This window comes from Kogia breviceps, chromosome 4, assembly GCF_026419965.1.
Source record: "Kogia breviceps isolate mKogBre1 chromosome 4, mKogBre1 haplotype 1, whole genome shotgun sequence".
NCBI classification, from domain to species: Eukaryota; Metazoa; Chordata; class Mammalia; order Artiodactyla; family Physeteridae; genus Kogia; species Kogia breviceps.
The window spans coordinates 156307362-156327194 of record NC_081313.1 but is presented as its reverse complement, the minus strand read 5'-3'; the positions used below and the strand labels follow the sequence as shown (position 1 = coordinate 156327194).

General features: G+C 40.8%; 1 protein-coding gene across 3 annotated transcripts in view; it reads right to left on the bottom strand.

The window, feature by feature from the left end:
- Positions 1–19833, bottom strand: part of TTC1 (tetratricopeptide repeat domain 1) — a 79920-nt gene that overhangs the window by 41153 nt on the left and 18934 nt on the right. For 2 of the 3 annotated variants that reach the window (XM_067032256.1, XM_067032257.1), the window contains 2 exons: positions 18625–18838; positions 17177–17541 (listed from right to left, as the gene is read on the bottom strand). In XM_067032256.1, the coding sequence (XP_066888357.1) occupies positions 17177–17509 (333 nt within the window). In that variant the 5' untranslated portion in view covers positions 17510–17541; positions 18625–18838. Of the gene's footprint in view, positions 1–17176; positions 17542–18598; positions 18839–19833 lie in introns of all 3 variants that reach the window. The other variant, XM_059062690.2, reaches the window with a different exon arrangement.

The following is a 19833-nucleotide window of genomic DNA, read 5'->3' as shown; positions in this document are numbered from 1 at the left end:
TGTTTATAATATACACAAGGTTGGAACAAAAACCTAACGGAGCAAAATGTGAATGATAACGGCAATCATAAGTTGTGTAATGAACCCTTGATCAATTTAAGCTCTAACAACTTAGCATGGTGATATTAATTAACTGCATCATTCTCTAAAAACATATTGATACGTCTCTGGTCAATAACATTCAGGTAACAAAAACGTATTAATATGTCTCTGGTCAATAATGTGTTAATTAAATAATTCTACAGTGAGCATGTGTTTAATAGACAACAGGGAGAAAAACAAGAGGTTCACACCAGCAAGTTAATTTCCATACTGTAACTCTATCAGCAGCTGTCTGCTTCCCCCTGCAGCTTTGTAAAGTAACTGGTACAAAATAGAAGTTGGCACAAACTCAAAGTCAAGCACAGTAAGCAGAGATCAATCACATCTGGGTAAAAAGGATGATTTTAAAAAGCTACACACTTGTTAAAAGGCTGGAAAGTGGAAGCATATGCAACAAAACTTTCTGCTTCAGTCCTATTTAGGGGGGATAAGGAAACCTCAAACTGAAAAGGCTAGGGACACCAGTCCTACAAATTATTCTGAAGGGAATTCTTTATCATTAAAAAGGGAACAAAAGGGCTTCCCTGGTGGCGCAGTGGTTGAGAATCCGCCTGCCGATGCAGGGGACACAGGTTCGTGCCCCGGTCCAGGAAGATCCCACATGCCGCAGAGCCGCTGGGCCCGTGAACCATGGCCACTGAGCCTGTGCGTCCGGAGCCTGTGCTCCACAACAGGAGAGGCCACAACAGTGAGAGGCCCGCATACCGAAAAAAAAAAAAAAAAAAAAAAAAAAAAAAAGGAACAAAAGCTTCAGTTTTGTTTTCTTTGAAATCAGACATCACTTGCTTTACAGATTTAGACACACCTGCTCTTTCCACAAGTCATTTTTACTAGTCCACTAGGAGTTTGGAGGGAGAATCTCTAGATTTCAGTAGTAGTTAGAACCTGACTCTCATTAAGTCTTACCCTTCTGAGGAAAGATGACTGATCTTGGAAATACTTCCCTGTTTCTTAACTCAGAAAATCCCATCTCCCCAAACTCAATTTAACAGAAATAAATTTTCTTATTTTGGTACTGCTTAAATTCTGCCCAACAACTCTTTCTTTAAGTTTTTTAGAACTTGAGCACAGATCAGGGTAAAAGAAAATATCCTATTATTAAGCTCTTCTGATGCTGGATCGAGCCACTATACAGGTTAATCAATACTTCTTGTTCTGGAAGCTTAGTCATCTGTGTCCATCTAGCTCTCTGTCTCCCAAAGCATGGCCACAGTTCTACCTGAACCAAAATGACCTGGGAGATAAGCAACAAGGATTTACTGTATAGCACAGGGAATTATATTCAATATCTTGTAATAACCTATAATGGAATATAATCAAGAAAAAATATAACTGAATCATTTTGCTGTATACCTGAAACTAACACAATATATAAATCAACTATACTTCAATTAAAAAAAACCAAAAAAAACTGAGGATGCTTATTAACAAAGTAGATTCCTGGCTGCCACCTCACAAGTCTGTGGTATCAAACACTTCTGAGGGCTTTGCATGTTTAGTAAGTTTCCTGTGATTCTCGGACACAATTAAGTTTGAGAACCACTGATCTACACAAAGAGATCTTCCTTAATAAACACCAGAAACACTGAATGCCACTTTAACTTTTCCATCAGCAGATAACTTCCAAATGTTTTAGGGTAAAAACAGCCCTTACTTCCCCTGGTTTAAACTCAGAATCAGAAATCTAAGGTCCCTTCCTTAGAGACTGTCATACAGAGTGAAGTCAGAAAGAGAAAAACAAATACTGTATATTAACACATATATGTGGAATCTAAAAAAATGGTACAGATGAACCTGTTTGCAAGGTAGAAATAGAGACACAGATGTAGAGAACAAACATATGGACACCAAGGGGGGAAAGCTGGGGGGGGGAGGTGGTGGTGGGATGAATTGGGAGATCGGGATTGACATATGTACACTAATATGTATAAAGTAGATAACTAATAAGAATCTGCTGTATAAAAGAATTAATTTAAAAAAAATCTAAGGTCCCTTCCAGTTCTTAAATTCTAGGATTTTATTTAATCACTTGCCAATAGCACTCATTAAACTCAATACTGGTAAACTCTAAGAAATTGGTAAATACGGCAACCTTAGTTCAAAAGGATGCCCATTAGAAATGAAATAAAAGGGAAACAACAAATCAGAAAAGGTTTTCTCATGAGGTTAACAGAATATGGAGGCCACTATAGAAAAGTTACTGAAAACTTTCTGGAAGCAACCAAGAGAATTGTTCCCTGCAAACATGTCCATTGTTACAACAACACTGATAGGATTATGAAAATATTGCAATGAGGCAGGAGAAACATGGAAATCAAAAGGATTACGTAATGTGGGATTTAAGAAAAATGAGAGCGAACGGGGCAAAGACTGATACAGAACTTTGGCACTAAACCAATACTTCAGTAATGGCTCCTGTTTAAAGACTAAACAGCCTTAAAGGAAAAAACAATCCTTTACAGTTTCAGAAACTAAGGAAAACGTTTTAAAATCCCAGAAACCATATATTGTGAGCCCATGTTCACCAAGCAACAGACTTTTGTATCCATTACTTAACTAGATCTATGTATTTGTAAATGAACACTATGTGCCAACTACTGGCACCAGGGAGGCAAATCTATTAAAAGGACGAAATCTGCATTTGGGCTTACAAATAAAAAAACTTTTTCATTTGCAAGCAAGAATTAAATCACCAGAGCCCGGACGAACTCCAAGTCCCTCCATCACCTCGCTATTTGTAAAGGGCATCACCAGCTACCCAGTAGCCAAAGCCAAGGAATCATGCTTATTTCTCACTCCAGCCCTCCCAACTGAATCCAGTATGTCTCATCAACTCCACTTCCAAAATGTAGCCTGAAATCATTCTTACCTTCACTCGACCCACAGTTCAACCTACCATCATCTTCGCCCAGCCCACCACGTTAGGCCCTAGCTGGTCCCCGTGCTCCACTCTGCCCGCACACCCTGTGTTCTCTGCACAACCACCGGAATTCTCTTAATAAGATGGAAATAACTTTCATCTTTCCGCTGGCTTAACTACCCATCTGTTTCCTACTACACTTGGAAAAAACTTCAAATCCCTTACCATGGCTCACAAAGTGTTCCGTCATCAGACCCTCTCTTACTTCATCCCCCAATTCTCTTCCTTAATCATTATGTTCCGGTTAATAGCCCTTCCACTCCTTGCATGCCAAGAATACAGCCAAACCTGTAGGGCCTTTATACTAACTGCTCCCCTTCTATGGAATATTTTCCTCTCAGATACATAACTGACTCCTTTTCCCCTCCAAGTTTTTCTTGAAATGGCACCTCCCCAGAGAGGCCTTTCCTGACCAACCAATTTTAAGTAGTCCTGCCCATGCTTCCAACTCCCATACCTTCTTCACTTTATCTTATCATTCCCCCCACCCCACCCATACCAACTAGAATATGCATATGACAGATGTGTGTCTTATTCACCACTGTATTCCTAAGTGCCTCAAACAATGCCTGGCATGTGGAAGAAATGCAAACATTCCTTAAATAAATGAATGATATCTCTGTAATTTGTAAGACCAATTACTGGCCCTCATGGGACAGAGAAAACATTATTCAGCTATTTATTTTATTATTTTATTTTTATTATTATTATTTTTTTTGCGGTACGCGGGCCTCGCACTATCGTGGCCTCTCCGGTTGCAGAGCACAGGCTCCGGGCGCGCAGGCTCAGCGGCCATGGCTCACGGGCCCAGCCGCTCTGCGGCATGTGGGATCTTCCCGGACCGGGGCACGAACCCGTGTCCCCTGCATCGGCAGGCGGACTCTCAACCACTGTGCCACCAGGGAAGCCCTATTCAGCTATTTAATGAAGGAAGACTATGTGCAAGGCCCCATGACAGTGGTCCTCAAACTTTAATGTGTGCACAAGAACAACCAGAGAATTTATACGTGAGGCGTAAGAACCCCATTTTGACAAGCGGCCCACAAAACATGATTCTCTTACATCAATACCACCACAATGCAGTATATTCTATAGGTCCCCAAACTATAAGCAACTTTGTATCAGATTATTATTATAGCAATAATTCTCATCTGCTACCCGATATGTCTTCCTCAGCCAAGCCTTTAAGAATCACTTATCTGGGGCTTCCCTGGTGGCGCAGTGGTTGAGAATCTGCCTGCCAATGCAGGGGACACAGGTTCGAGCCCTGGTTTGGGAAGATCTGACATGACACAGAGCAACGAGGCCCATGCACCACAACTACTGAGCCTGCGCGTCTGGAGCCTGTGCTCTGCAATAAGAGAGGCCGCAACAGTGAGAGGCCCCGATCACCGCAACTAGAGAAAGCCCTCGCACAGAAACGAAAACCCAACACAGCCAAAAAAAAAATCACTTATTTTCTTTGTAGATCTAGTACATCTCAAATGTAAGCTAAAATCCTATTCCTCTGGGTAGTCATATCTACATTTAAGGTTTCAGAAATAGTTAAGATTGCTGCTGAAACAGACAGACACATAGTGCTTTCCTTAAGAGATTTTGCTAGTTTTAACTGAATCTTAACTGCCTTCCCCCTCTGTTACTCTTGATCTGCTGAGAACTGGCACCCTCTTGAGCCTGTATCATCTTCTCAGGCACAGGGCAAGTCAAGTCAGCTTGAATAACAGACTTTAGTTATTAACACTTGATACATTTAGTAATACATATATCCTATGATAGCATATCTTTCCCAAATCCTCAAAGGTCAGCTTTATGTGCTTTTTTTTTTTTTTTTTTAGTAGAAAGTCCACCCTGGTTGTAAAGAATCAAATTTTTATTTATTTATATTCTCAAATTGGAATAACTTTTGCTGTTGTTGATCATAAATGTAATACATGCTTACCATAAAAAAGCAAATGTTACAAAATTATATTAAATATAAATGAAAACTTCCCAATAATCACACTCTTTAGAGCGACTCACTTTATATAATTTGGTGTATATCCTACCAAACTTTCATGTATAAACAATTTCACACAGGTTTTTAAGTTAAAAGGAATCATCACTGACTGTTCCATAACCTGCTATAAAGAGAAAACACCTGGGTGTCTCCTCTACTCTCTACACTCACTCTGGACACTTCTGTGACCAAATGTGTAGGAGTTTCTCCCACACCAAGCAACTCCAGCTCTGCAGTGGACTCCAACCAATGTCCTCCTACACTTTAACTCAATTCTGACACTATCTACCTAGAGATAGGGTCAGACCCTATAGGTTAAGCGCTGAGTTCCACAAGACTGGCTCCATTCTTACTTCAGATACCAACTGCAAGTCCAGGTTGTCATTTCTGCTTTTTTTGGTCTGTTTATATATTTTTTCTTTTTTTCCTGAAGTATAGTTGATGTACAATGTTATATGTTACATAAAAGGTGTACAACGTAGTGATCCACAATTTTTAAAGATTATACCCCATTTATAATTATTATAAAATTTTGGCTATACTCCGTGTTGCACAATATATCCCCGTAGCTTATTTATTTTGCATATAATAGTTTGTACCTCTTAATCCACTACTCCTCTCTTGCTCCTCCCTCCTTCCCATCCCCAATGGTAACCACTAATTTGTTTCCTGTATCTGTGAGTCCGTTTCTTTTTTGTTATATTCACTAGTTTATTTTTTAGATGCCACATATAAGTGATATCATACAGTATTTGTCTTTGTCTGACTTCTTTCACTTAGCATAATGCCCTCCAAGTCCATCCATGTTGTTGCAGTCACCTCTGCTTTTGACCCATGGGCTATAAGTTGGCGGCTTCCACGACCACCTCCTCAGGTTCAATTAATTTGCTAGAGGGGCTCACAGAACTCAGGACAGCAGTTTACTTATTAGATTACCACTTTACTATAAAGGACATAACTCAGGAACAGTCAGGTGGAAGAGATGCATAAGGCAAGGTATGTGGGAAGGGGCACTGAGCCTCCATGGTCTATGGATGTGCACCCTCCCACCACCTATACGTGTTCACCAACTACAAGGTTCTCTGAACCCAATCCTTTTGGGTTTTTACAGAGGCTTCATTAAGTAAGCATGATTGATTAATCACTGGTCATTAGTGATTAACTCAACCTTCAGCCCCTCTCCCTTCCCCAGAGACGAGGGTGGAGTGGGGTGAGGCTGAGAGCTCTAAACTCTGACAACTAGACCTCATCCTTAGGGGCTTTCCAAAAGTCATCGCATTAACATTAACTTAGGTATGGTTGAAAGAGGCTTGTTATGAGTAACAAAATGAACCTTTTTCTCTTTCCACCTAGGAAATCCCAAAGGTTTTAGGAACTCTGTGCCAGGAACTGGACAAACACCAAATACATATTTATTATAAATCATATTATCACACCTGCTTAATACATTTAACATTCAGGCATTACTCCATGCCAATACTAATATTTATCTCTTTAATGACTACATTGTACACTACCACATAAATATGCCAAAAATGTTTAAAGTAATACCCTCTGTTCAACATTAGTTCTAGTTTTCTGAAATTTCTAAAATTATGAATGATCCTGCAATGTATCTTTATATATACACCTATACATATTTTTAATAACTTCCTTAAAATAAGTGACTAGAAGAGAATCAGGTTTCAAGCTGTACTGTCTACTATGGTACTCACTAGCCACGTGTGACCACTTAAATTAACTAAAATAAAAAATTTAAAAATTCACTTTATCAGCTGTACTAGCCACATTTCAACTGCTCAATAGCCAAATGACTGTTAAAATGTGCTAGCCAATGGCCAGTGGCTACCATATTGGACAGTGTAGATACAGAACATTCCCATCATTGCAAAAGGTTCCGCTGGTAGCCCTGATCTAGAGAAATGTTCATATAAAAATTTGATATCTGTACCCCATAGAAATGATGTAGCAATCCAAACTCCCACTATTAGTACATGAATTCCTACCTCCTCTTCTTGTCAACATCAGATCAATGTTCTGATCTGAGAGATGAGACATAATGTTTTAATTTGCATTTGAAAGTTATTAGTGAGGCTGAAAGTCTGCACATTTTGTGGCCATTTGTGTTTATTTTTGTTGTTGAATTATCTGAACTTTGTCTACTTTAAAAGAATCAAGCTTAAACATATCCTTTTCCCAATGACCCATAAAACCAAACCTTATGTGCAGCAAAGAGACATTTCTTCATCTGTTTTGCTGGTTTCCTAATATTAATTTCACAAAGATATTTATTAAAGCAGCATAAAAATAGCTAATACTACAATTGGGGTGAGTTACCCAGGTGTACACAGTTGTCAAAACTCACTGAGTGGGACTTCCCTGGTGGCATAGTGGTTAAGAATCCGCCTGCCAATGCAGAGGACATGGGTTCGAGCCCTGGTCCGGGAACATCCCATATGCCACAGAGCAACTAAGTCCGTGTGCCACAACTACTGAGCCTGCACGCCTAGAACCCGTGCTCCGCAACAAGAGAAGCCACCACAATGAGAAGCCTGCGCACTGCAACGAAGAGTAGCTCCCACTCACGGCAACTAGAGAAAGCCTGCACGCAGTAACAAAAGACCCAATGCAGCACCCACCTCCCAAAAAAACCTCACTGAGTTGTACACATCACGGCTTAAACAATTTTACAACATGTAAATTATACCTTAATTTTGATAATGGGAATGGAGAGCAGAGTATGTAACATTTTGAGGCAAACCACTCAATTGTCAAACTGATGGCAACCCACTATATCAGGGCAAAATACACTAAAGTATTAGAAAAGCATGGCTAACATTTTCACAGAGACGTTTAATCAATGTTTCTAAAAGGCCTGTGCCAGTGATGTGAAAGCTGAACCAAACACTCACTTTCTGGAAAATCATTGCCCTGATGTTACTGTACGGTACTTGATTTAATTTTCTGAGCCATTTCCGGTGAGGTCCTTCATGAACTTGGCTCCTTTTTGCCCTTTATCCTTCTTTTCTGGTAGCATACACTAACACAAAAGCTAATATATGCATGTTAAAACCAACAAATTTGATCATGAAAAGTGCCTAAGGAAGGACACAGACAAGATGCTTTTCCTCACCTCCCACTACCTCCCCACTCCCATTCTTACACTGCACATTTACCATCTCAGTCCAGCACCAATCCATCATAACCTGTTCAGTGAGTGAGCTGTTCAGAGGCATAAGCCACAAATCTCATTCACGTTCTTTGCAAACTCAGATATTACAGTAACTCTTCAGGAGACCTTGCTTACGGGATCAGAAGGAAGGATATATGGAGGACACTAAGCCTCTCTTTCCCAAAGTGAAGGCTTGCTCAGTTACTAGCCCAGGGCAAAGTAGCAGGGAAGTGTGCATTTTATTAGGACATCTGCTTTGTAGAAGACAGCTGTTTTTGTTGTTAAATTCTACATATTTTGGCTTTGGAATCAAGGAGATCTGGGTTTGAGAATCAGTTCTGCTATTTATTAGATATGTGATTTCAGGCAAGTTACTGTACTACTCTAAGCTGTTCTCTTTTGGGGATGTTAACAGTATATTTCATAGGCATGTTGTGAAGATTAAATGAAAACACACGTAACATTTTAAGCTCAGTGGTTGGCACATCACTGGTGCTTAACAAATGATAGCTACCATCACACACAATTCTGTTCCTCAAGAATGAAATGTAAATGACACAGGTCCCAGTCACTGGCCTCTGTAGCCAAATCACCGCCACCAGGAAATTCAGGCAGTCTTTTTGCTAACAATGGATTAACATAAACAAGCAGCATACCATAATTCTATAAAGCCTGACCAAAAAAATAGCCATTACAGGAATTTCATTCAGCAGCCAACCATAGATCATTAAAAAAATCTAAAAGATATATATATATATATATATATATATATATATATATACACACACACACACATGTTAGAAACAATTACACAAGATGAACATAAGAACTCAAAGTTGAGACGGCTTAAAGATGGCGGAAGAGTAAGACGCGGAGATCACCTTCCTCCTCACAGAGACATCAGAAATACATCTACACGTGGAACTTCTCCTATAGAACACCCACCGAACGCTGGCAGAAGACCTCAGACCTCCCAAAAGGCAAGAAACTCCCCCACGTACCTGGGTAAGGCAAAAGAAAAAAGAATAAACAGAGACAAAGAATAGGGACGGGAACTACACCAGTGGGAGGGAGCCGTGAAGGAGGAAAGATTCCCACACACTAGGAGCCCCTTCGTGGGCGGAGACTGCGGGTGGCGGAGGGGGAAGCTCTGGAGTCGGAGCCGCGGAGGACAGCTCGGCCACAGGGTGCGGAGGGCAAAGCGGAGAGATTCCCGCAGAGGATCGGTGCCATCAGCACTCACCAGCCCGAGAGGCTTGTCTGCTCACCCGCCGCGGCGGGCGGGGCTGGGAACTGAGCCTCGGGCGGATCCCAGGGAAAGGTCTGGAGTTGGCAGAGTGAAAACAGCCTGAAGGTGTTAGTGCGCCACGGCTGGCCGGGAGGGAGTTCAGGAGAAGTCTGAAGCTGCCAAAGAGGCAAGTGACCTTTTCTTCCCTCTTTGATTCCTCCGGCGCGAGGAGAGGGGATTAAGAGCACCGCGTAAAGGAGCTCCAGAAACGGGCGCGAGCCGCGGCTGTCGGCACAGACAGTAGAGACGGGTGTGGGACGCTAAGGTTACTGCTGCCACCACCAAGAGGCCTGTGTGTGAGCACAGGTCACTCTCCACACCGGCCCTCCCGGGAGCCCGTGCAGCCCGCCACTGCCGGGGTCCCGGGATCCAGGGACAGCTTCCCCGGGAGAACGCGCGGTGCGCCTCGGGCCGCTGGCCTCTGCCGTTGCGGACTCGCCCCGCCCCCGTGCCACTCCCTCCCCCCAGCCTGAGTGAGCCGGAGCCCCCCAATCAGCTGCTCCTTTAACCCCGTCCTGTCTGAGCAAAGGGCTGAGGCCCTCAGACGACCTACACGCAGAGGCAGGACCAAGTCCAAAGCTGAACCCCAGGAGCTGTGCGAACAGAGAGGAGAGGGGGAGGTCTCTCCCAGCAGCCTCGGAAGCGGTGGATTAAAGCTCCACAATCAACTTGAAGTGCCCTGCATCTGTGGAAAACCTGAATAGACAACTAATCATCCCAAGTTGAGGAGGTGGACTTTGGGTGCAAGATATACTATTATTTTCCCCTTTTTTTCTTTTTATGAGTGTGTATGTGTGTGCTGCTGTGTGAGATTTTGTCTGTATAGCTTTGCTTTCACCATTTGTCCTAGGGTTAGACCGACCCGTTTTTCTGTTTTTTTTTTAATATAAATTTTTCTTCTTAATAACTATTTTTTATTTTAATAACTATACTTTATTCTACTTTGTCTTTTCCCTTTCTTTCTTCCTTCCCTCCTCTCCACCTTCGTTCCTTCCTTTCTTGCTTTCATCCTTCCTTCATTTCTTCCTTCCTTTCTTCCTTCCTTCCCTCCCTCCCTCCTTCCTTCCTTCCTCCCTTTTCTTTCCTTTCTATTTTTTCTCCCTTTTATTTTGAGCCATGTGGATTAAAGGCTCTTGGCGCCCCAGCCAGGCACCAGGCCTGTGTCTCTGAGGTGGGAGAACCAACCTCAAGACACTAGTCCACAAGAGACCTCCCAGCTCCACGTAATATCAGACGGTGAAAATCTCCCAGAGATCTCCATCTCAACACCAAGACCCAGCTTCACTCAACGACCAGCAACGAAGAGTGCTGGACACCCTATTCCCAACAGAGAGCAAGACAGGTCTACAGCCCCATCCATTAGCAGAGAGGCTGCCTAAAATCATAATAAGGCTACCAACATCCCCAAACACACCACCAGACGTGGACCTGCCCACCAGAAAGACAAGATCCAGCCTCATCCACCAGAACAGAGGCACTAGACCCCCAACCAGGGAACCTACTCAACCCACTGAACCAACCTTAGCCACTGGGGACAGCCACCAAAAACAACGGGAACTACGAACCTGCAGCGTGCAAAAAGGAGATCCCAAACACAGTAAGATAAGCGAAATGAGAAGGCAGAAAAACACACAACAGGTGAAGGAGCAAGATGAAAAGACACCAAACCTAACAAATGAAGAGGAAATAGGCAGTCTACCTGAAAAAGAATTCAGAATAATGATAGTAAAGATGATTCAAAATCTTGGAAATAGAATAGACAAATTGCAAGAAACAGTTAACAAGGACCTAGAAGAAATAAAGAGGAAGCAAGCAACGATGAGCAACACAATAAATGAAATGAAAAATACTCTAGATGGGATCAAAAGCAGAATAACTGAGGCAGAAGGACGGATAAGTGACCTGGAAGATAAAATAGTGGAAATAACTAATGCAGAGCAGAAGAAAGAAAAAAGAATGAAAAGAACTGAGGACAGTCTCAGAGACCTCTGGGACAACATTAAATGCACCAACATTCGAATTATAAGGGTCCCAGAAGAAGAAGAGAAAAAGAAAGGGACTGAGAAAATATTTGAAGAGATTATAGTTGAAAACTTCCCTAATATAGGAAAGGAAATAGTCAATCAAGTCCAGGAAGCACAGAGAGTCCCATACAGGATAAACCCAAAGAGAAACACGCCAAGACACATAATAATCAAACTGTCAAAAATTAAATACAAAGAAAGGATATGAAAAGCAGCAAGGGAAAAACAACAAATAACACACAAGGGAATCCCCATAAGGTTAACATTTGATCTTTCAGCAGAAACTCTACAAGCCAGAAGGGAGTGGCAGGACATATTTAAAGTGATGAAGGAAAAAAACCTACAACCAAGATTACTCTACCCAGAAAGGATCTCATTCAGATTTGATGGAGAAATTAAAACCTTTACAGACAAGCAAAAGCTGAGAGAGTTCAGCACCACCAAACCAGCTCTACAACAAATCCTAAAGGAACTTCTCTAGGCAAGAAAACACAAGAGAAGGAAAAGACCTACAAGAACAACCCGCAACAATTAAGTAAATGGTAATAGGAACATACATATTGATAATTACCTTAAATGTAAATGGATTAAATGCTCCCACCAAAAGACACAGACTGGCTGAATGGATACAAAAACAAGACCCATATATATGCTGTCTACAAGAGACCCACTTCAAACCTAGGGACACATACAGACTGAAAGTGAGGGGATGGAAAAAGATATTCCATGCAAATGGAAATCAGAAGAAAGCTGGAGTAGCAATTCTCATATCAGACAAAATAGACTTTAAAATAAAGTCTGGGCTTCCCTGGTGGCGCAGTGGTTGAGAGTCCGCCTGCCGATGCAGGGGACACGGGTTCGTGTCCCGGACCGGGAAGATCCCACATGCCGCGGAGCGGCTGGGCCCGTGAGCCGTGGCCGCTGAGCCTGTGCGTCCGGAGCCTGTGCTCCGCAACGGGAGAGGCCACAACAGTGAGAGGCCCGCATACCGCAAAAAAAAAAAAAAAAAATAAAGTCTATTACAAGAGACAAAGAAGGACACTACATAATGATCAAGGGATTGATCCATGAAGAAGATATAACAATTGTAAATATTTATGCACCCAACATAGGAGCACCTCAATACATAAGGCAAATACTAACAGCCTTAAAAGGGGAAATCGACAGTAACACAATTATAGTAGGGGACTTTAACACCCCACTTTCACCAATGGACAGATCATCCAAAATGAAAATAAATAAGGAAACACAAGCTTTAAATGATACATTACACAAGATGGACTTAATTGATATTTATAGGACATTCCATCCAAAAACAACAGAATACACATTTTTCTCAAGTGCTCATGGAACATTCTCCAGGATCGATCATATATTGGGTCACAAATCTAGCCTTGGCAAATTTAAGAAAATTGAAATCGTATCAAGTATCTTTTCCGACCACAATGCTATGAGACTAGATATCAATTACAGGAAAAGATCTGTAAAAAATACAAACACATGGAGGCTAAACAATACACTACTTAATAACGAAGTGATCACTGAAGAAATCAAAGAGGAAATCAAAAAATACTTAGACACAAATGACAATGGAGACACGACGACCCAAAACCTATGGGATACAGCAAAAGCAGTTCTAAGAGGGAAGTTTATAGCAATACAATCATACCTTAAGAAACAGGAAACATCTCGAATAAACAACCTAACTTTACACTTAAAGCAATTAGAGAAAGAAGAACAAAAAAACCCCAAATTTAGCAGAAGGAAAGAAATCATAAAGATCAGATCAGAAATAAATGAAAAAGAAGTGAAGGAAACAATAGCAAAGATCAATAAAACTAAAAGCTGGTTCTTTGAGAAGATAAATAAAATTGATAAACCATTAGCCAGACTCATCAAGAATAAAAGGGAGAAGACTCAAATCAATAGAATTAGAAATGAAAAAGGAGATGTAACAACTGACACTGCAGAAATACAAAAGATTATTAGAGATTACTACAAGCAACTGTATGGCAATAAAATGGACAACCTGGAAGAAATGGACAAATTCTTAGAAATGCACAACCTGCCGAGACTGAACCAGGAAGAAATAGAAAATATGAACAGACCAATCACAAGCACTGAAATTGAAACTGTGATTAAAAATCTTCCAACAAACAAAAGCCCAGGACCAGGTGGCTTCACAGGCGAATTCTATCAAACATTTAGAGAAGAGCTAACACCTATCCTTCTCAAACTCTTCCAAAAGATAGCAGAGGGAGGAACACTCCCAAACTCATTCTATGAGGCCACCATCACCCTGATACCAAAACCAGACAAAGACGTCACAAAGAAAGAAACCTCAGGCCAATATCACTGATGAACATAGATGCAAAAATCCTCAACAAAATATTAGCAAACAGAATCCAACAGCACATTAAAAGGATCATACACCATGATCAAGTGGGGTTTATTCCAGGAATGCAAGGATTCTTCAATATACGCAAATCAATCAACGTGATACACCATATCAACAAACTGAAAGAGAAAAACCATATGATCATCTCAATAGATGCAGAGAAAGCTTTTGACAAAATTCAACACTCATTTATGATAAAAACCCTGCAGAAAGTAGCCATACAGGGAACTTTCCTCAACATAACAAAGGCCATATATGACAAACCCACAGCTAGCATCGTTCTCAATGGTGAAAAACTGAAACCATTTCCACTAAGATCAGGAACAAGACAAGGTTGCCCACTCTCACCACTCTTATTCAATATAGTTTTGGAAGTTCTAGCCACAGCAATCAGAGAAGAAAAAGAAATAAAAGGAATCCAAATAGGAAAAGAAGAAGTAAAGCTATCACTGTTTGCAGATGACATGATCTATACATAGAGAATCCTAAGGATGCTACCAGAAAACTACTAGAGCTAATCAATGAATTTGGTAAAGTTGCAGGATACAAAATTAATGCACAGAAATCTCTGGCATTCTTATACACTAATGATGAAAAATCTGAGAGTGAAATTAAGAAAACACTCCCATATACCATTGCAACAAAAAGAATAAAATATCTAGGAATAAACCTACCTAAGGAGACAAAAGACTTGTATGCAGAAAACTATAAGACACTGATGAAAGAAATTAAAGATGATACAAATAGGTGGAGAAATAGACCATGTTCTTGGATTGGAAGAATCAACATTGTGAAAATGACTCTACTACCCAAAGCAATCTACAGATTCAATGCTATCCCTATCAAATTACCACTGGCATTTTTTACAGAACTAGAAAAAAGAATTTCACAATTTGTATGGAAACACAAAAGACCCCGAATAGCCAAAGCAATCTTGAGAACGAAAAATGGAGCTGGAGGAATTAGGCTCCCTGACTTCAGACTCTACTACAAGGCTACAGTAATCAAGACAGTATGGTACTGGCACAAAAACAGAAATATAGATCAATGGAATAGGATAGAAAGCCCAGAGATAAACCCACACACATATGGTCACCTTATCTTTGATAAAGGAGGGAAGGATATACAGTGGAGAAAAGACAGCCTCTTCAATAAGTGGTGCTGGGAAAACTGGACAGCAACATGTAAAAGTATGAAATTAGAACACTCCCTAACACCACACACAAAAATAAACTCAAAATGGGTTAAAGACCTAAATGTAAGGCCAGACACTATCAAACTCTTAGAGGAAAACATAGGCAGAACACTCTATGACATCAATCACAGCAAGATCCTTTTTGACCCATCTCCTAGAGAAATGGAAATCAAAACAAAAATAAACAAATGGGACCTAATAAAACTTAAAAGCTTTTGCACAGCAAAAGATACTATAAACAAGACCAAAAGACAACCCTCAGAATGGGAGAAAATATTTGCAAATGAAGCAACTGACAAAGGATTAATATCCAAAATTTATAAGCAACTCATGCAGCTCAATAACAAAAAAACAAACAACCCAATCCAAAAATGGGAAGAACTAAATAGACATTTCTCCAAAGAAGATATACAGATTGCTAACAAACACATGAAAGAATGCTCAACATCATTAATCATTAGAGAAATGCAAATCAAAACTACAATGAGATATCATCTCACACCAGTTAGATTGGCCATCATCAAAAACTCTAGAAACAATAAATGCTGGAGAGGGTGTGGAGAAAAGGGAACCCTCTTGCACTGCTGGTGGGAATGTAAGTTGATACAGCCACTATGGAGAACAGTATGGAGGTTCCTTAAAAAACTACAAATAGAACTACCATACGACCCAGCAATCCCACTACTGGGCATATACCCTGAGAAAACCATAATTCAAAAACAGTCATGTGCCAAAATGTTCATTGCGGCTCTATTTACAATAGCCAGGACATGGAAGCAACCTAAGTGTCCATCAACAGGTGAATGGATAAAGAAGATGTGGCACATATATACAATGGAATATTACTCAGCCATAAAAAGAAATGAAACTGAGTTATTTATAATAAGGTGGATGGACCTGGAGTCTGTCATACAGAGTGAAGTAAGTCAGAAGGAGAAAAACAAATACCGTATGCTAACACATATATATGGAATCTAAGAAAAAAAAATGTCATGAAGAGATTAGTGGTAGGACAGGAATAAAACACAGACTTACTAGAGCATGGACTTGAGGATATGGGGAGGGGGAAGGGTGGGCTGTGATGAAGTGGGAGAGTGGCAGGGACATATATACACTACCAAATGTAAATTAGATAGCTAGTGGGAAGCTGCCACATAGCACAGGGAGATCACCTCTGTGCTTTGTGACCACCTAGAGGGGTGGGATAGGGAGGGTGGGAGAGAGGGTGATGCAAGAGGGAAGAGATATGGGAACATATGTATATGTATAACTGATTCACTTTGTTGTAAAGGAAAAACTAACACACTATTGTAAAACAGTTATACTCCAATAAAGATGTTTAAAAAAAAATATTCTTTTACTCTGAATCTGAATTAATTAATTAGGTATGCGTTGCATGGTACTGAAAAAGTAAAGACCTAAAATTTAGGGCACCTGAATTTTGTTCCAATTATTTATGATCAGATATCTTTGAACCTTGCTTTCCTTCACTATAAAATGAAGGATACAGATGAGATAACTACTAAGAGCAAAAACTTATCTACGAATCTGCAATATGTTAGGGCTGTCATAAATACATTATTAATATCTAGTCACAAAAACAAATCTATGAGATAGATATTATTTTTATTTGCATCATTTTATAGATGAGGGAAAAGGCATAAAGAGTTTTAAGACTACTCTGGTTACTCAGGTACTAAACGGCAGAGTGGGATATGAACACAGGCAAGGTCAAATGGTCAAATGTTATGTAATATTCCATTACTTCAGGAGTTCATAGTTTTTCTTTCATAATTTCAAATGTTGATGAAATGATAAACTTCTGAAAGCAGAAAAAAAAAAAAAGAACTCAAAGTTCACAGGAAAAAAAGGAAATTTCTTTGCTAAGCAGACACACTCAATGCTGCCCCACCATGCCACTGATTTATCTCAGATCCATCACTACTAAAACAATAAACATACAGATGGGCAAGTCACTCTTTACCACAAATGAAGCAGTCTATGTTAGAGCATCAGTCACATTTATTCACTTTAAAAAGCAGCTTACATGGCAGATCATGCACAATAAACAAAATAGTTACCTTTTTCTCTTCATCTGGCATGTTTTTTTCCAGTTCCATTAGGTATTCTTCATCTAGTTCAGAGGAATTCACATCATGATCAGGTTTGTTCTCGACCTTGTCCACACCTGGCTCCTCCTTCTCAAATGAGGCACTTGCATCATGAAAGCACTCCTCTTCTCCTTGGTCCTCCTGGGGATGGGCCTCAACATCCCTGAGCAGCTTGCTCTGGGAATGGTGATCTTTGGCATTAGACACTGGAGGGTCAACACGCTCTGCTTCCGGGAGCTCTGTTACTTTCAAACCATTGAACAGATCCTCTGGAACCTTACAGTTTTCTGACTCCTCCCCCATGCTGAATCAGTGAGGGAGGTGAAGCTGAAACTCTGGGAAAGAGAAAACATGTTAGGTAATGGTATCTATCTAACAAATCCTACCTATCACACCTAAACAAACTTCTGCATCAAAGCCCAAATCACACCCTAACTTCCTTTCACTGGAATTAATTCATTTATATTCATATATAAAGGTTATCATATGCCAATAAATAATGCCAAATGTAATTTTAACTGATACCCTTTTCAGAACTTCTTATAAGCAACGACACACGGATTTTAATGCGATTCTTCCACTTTCCACTGCTCCCAGTTTGTCGGGGTAGCAAAAAATAGGCAGAAGCGAAAACAATGGCAAGAAAAATGAAGCGTCTCTAATTTTTATTCAGAACGAATAGCCAGGTCGTAAATAAGGAACTATGGCCTGTCTTTCCAGCACCACCAAACGAAGCTCAAAAATAAGTTTCTGGTGGAGCTAAAAATACAATCCGTGCCAAAAGAATAATCATCAACTTCCCCCACATGCGTGTGTTAGAGTCAACGCACGTTATAATGGGAGGCCCTGGCTCAGGTGGTCCTAATCAGCATTCCTAAGGGGGTCAGAATCAGCCACGAAAAGCTTGGTTCTCAACCGTGCCTGCACAACGTTAACACCCGGGACGCTTTAGCAAGTTCTGCTGCCCAGATCTTATACTCCACAGATTCTGATTTGTTGCTCTGGCGTGGAGCCAGGGCATCTGTATCTTTAAAAAGGCAGCCCAGGTGATTCTCACGTGCAGCCAATTGAGAACCAGTGCTGTAGAAGCTGAGTCAGATCGTCAGCACTGCCGCCCCTCTGGTCGCAGTAAAATCACGCCAACGACCCTTGTGTTGCGACAAGAACCCGAATTCGCTCCAGCTCGTCCCAAGAAAACTTAAAACAGCACGACTTTATTACGGAGACTTTGCCTCCACAGCAACGTTTTGTTTCTCCCCGCTCCTAGGTCTAGTGGAAGAACACAGGGGTTTGAGGCCTCAGAGTTAAGGAGGGCCACCCCACCCTTCCCAAAGGCTCGTCCCGTAGCTGTGTCCCTCACCGCCAAGAAAAGAGACCCTTGGGGCTACTCACAGCTTCCCAGCTCCTCTCGTCCTCACCTTCTTCGCCTCTGAGATCCTCTACTTCCGCTCAGTCAGATGCCCTTCCGTCGGCGCTGACCAATAGCGTCGCTGTTGGCAAAGCATCCTGGGAAATGTAGTAAAATCTCAGGGTGACTGGGCGTTGCTGTCGCTGTGTGACGTCATTGTACGGGCTTAACTATGAGCGACGGTTGCCGTCTTGGGTTACGGCAAGAGTTCGCGCTACTACGCACTGCAGGAAAAAAAGGAAAAGAGAAAGGCTGTTTCTATGGTGTTCCTTTTACGCCTCCGATATGACCTCTTTCATGTCAGCTATGCTGTGTATAGTAGCATGAACCTTGTCCAGAAATAAAGTTGTCCCTCTTATGTTTCTCAAAGTGTGTCTTTCAAGGGGTCTACCGCTGGATCAAAACAGTGTTGACAATAATACTAAGTTGTTATCTGCCTTTTCCATACTCCTTCTTTCATGAACGTACAATGGATTTTTCCAAAGGTTATGTGTCCTGTGATAGTGCAATGAACTGAACGCAGGAGTGATGAGACTCCAGATGTCTTCTATTAAGCCAGAGGTTTGCAAAAATGTAAAACAATGCCACTCTTCTCACTATATATATTTTTTTGTTTTGGAAAACATAGTATCTATAAAAAGATTATTTATGTTGCATATAATGGGTGAATTGTTATCTTAATTGACAAATTAACATTAGAATGTTTTCATTTCTACTAGTAAATATTGATAGGTATAACTCACATAAACAAAAGCTTTTCGTGGTCCTCAATAATATTCGAACTGGTCAAGAGTGAGGTGAGGAAGCTGGAATGCTAGACTGTGTGTCTCAGTTCTGCTGCTTGCCAGCTGTGGACGCTGGGCAAGGATAATGATGATGACAAGAATAATAACAGAACCCACCTCATAGGGTTGTGGATATTAAATGAGTTAACGTTTGCAAAGAAGTGAGAACAGTGCCTGGCATATAGAAAGTGCTGTGTTGTAAGCATTTGTTTTCAAATGTGATAAAATATACATAACATAAATCTACCATTTTAACCATTAAAAAAAATAATATTCGAGAGTGTTAAGCGGTCCTGGAACCAGAAGTGAACTGTTGGCCTATACATTCATTCAAGAAATGTTTACTGAATGTTTATTAGACCCCAAGCATTGCCCACTAGGAATACAGAATTGAGATATCCCTTAAGGTAGCCAGACATGTTACCAGCAAGAAC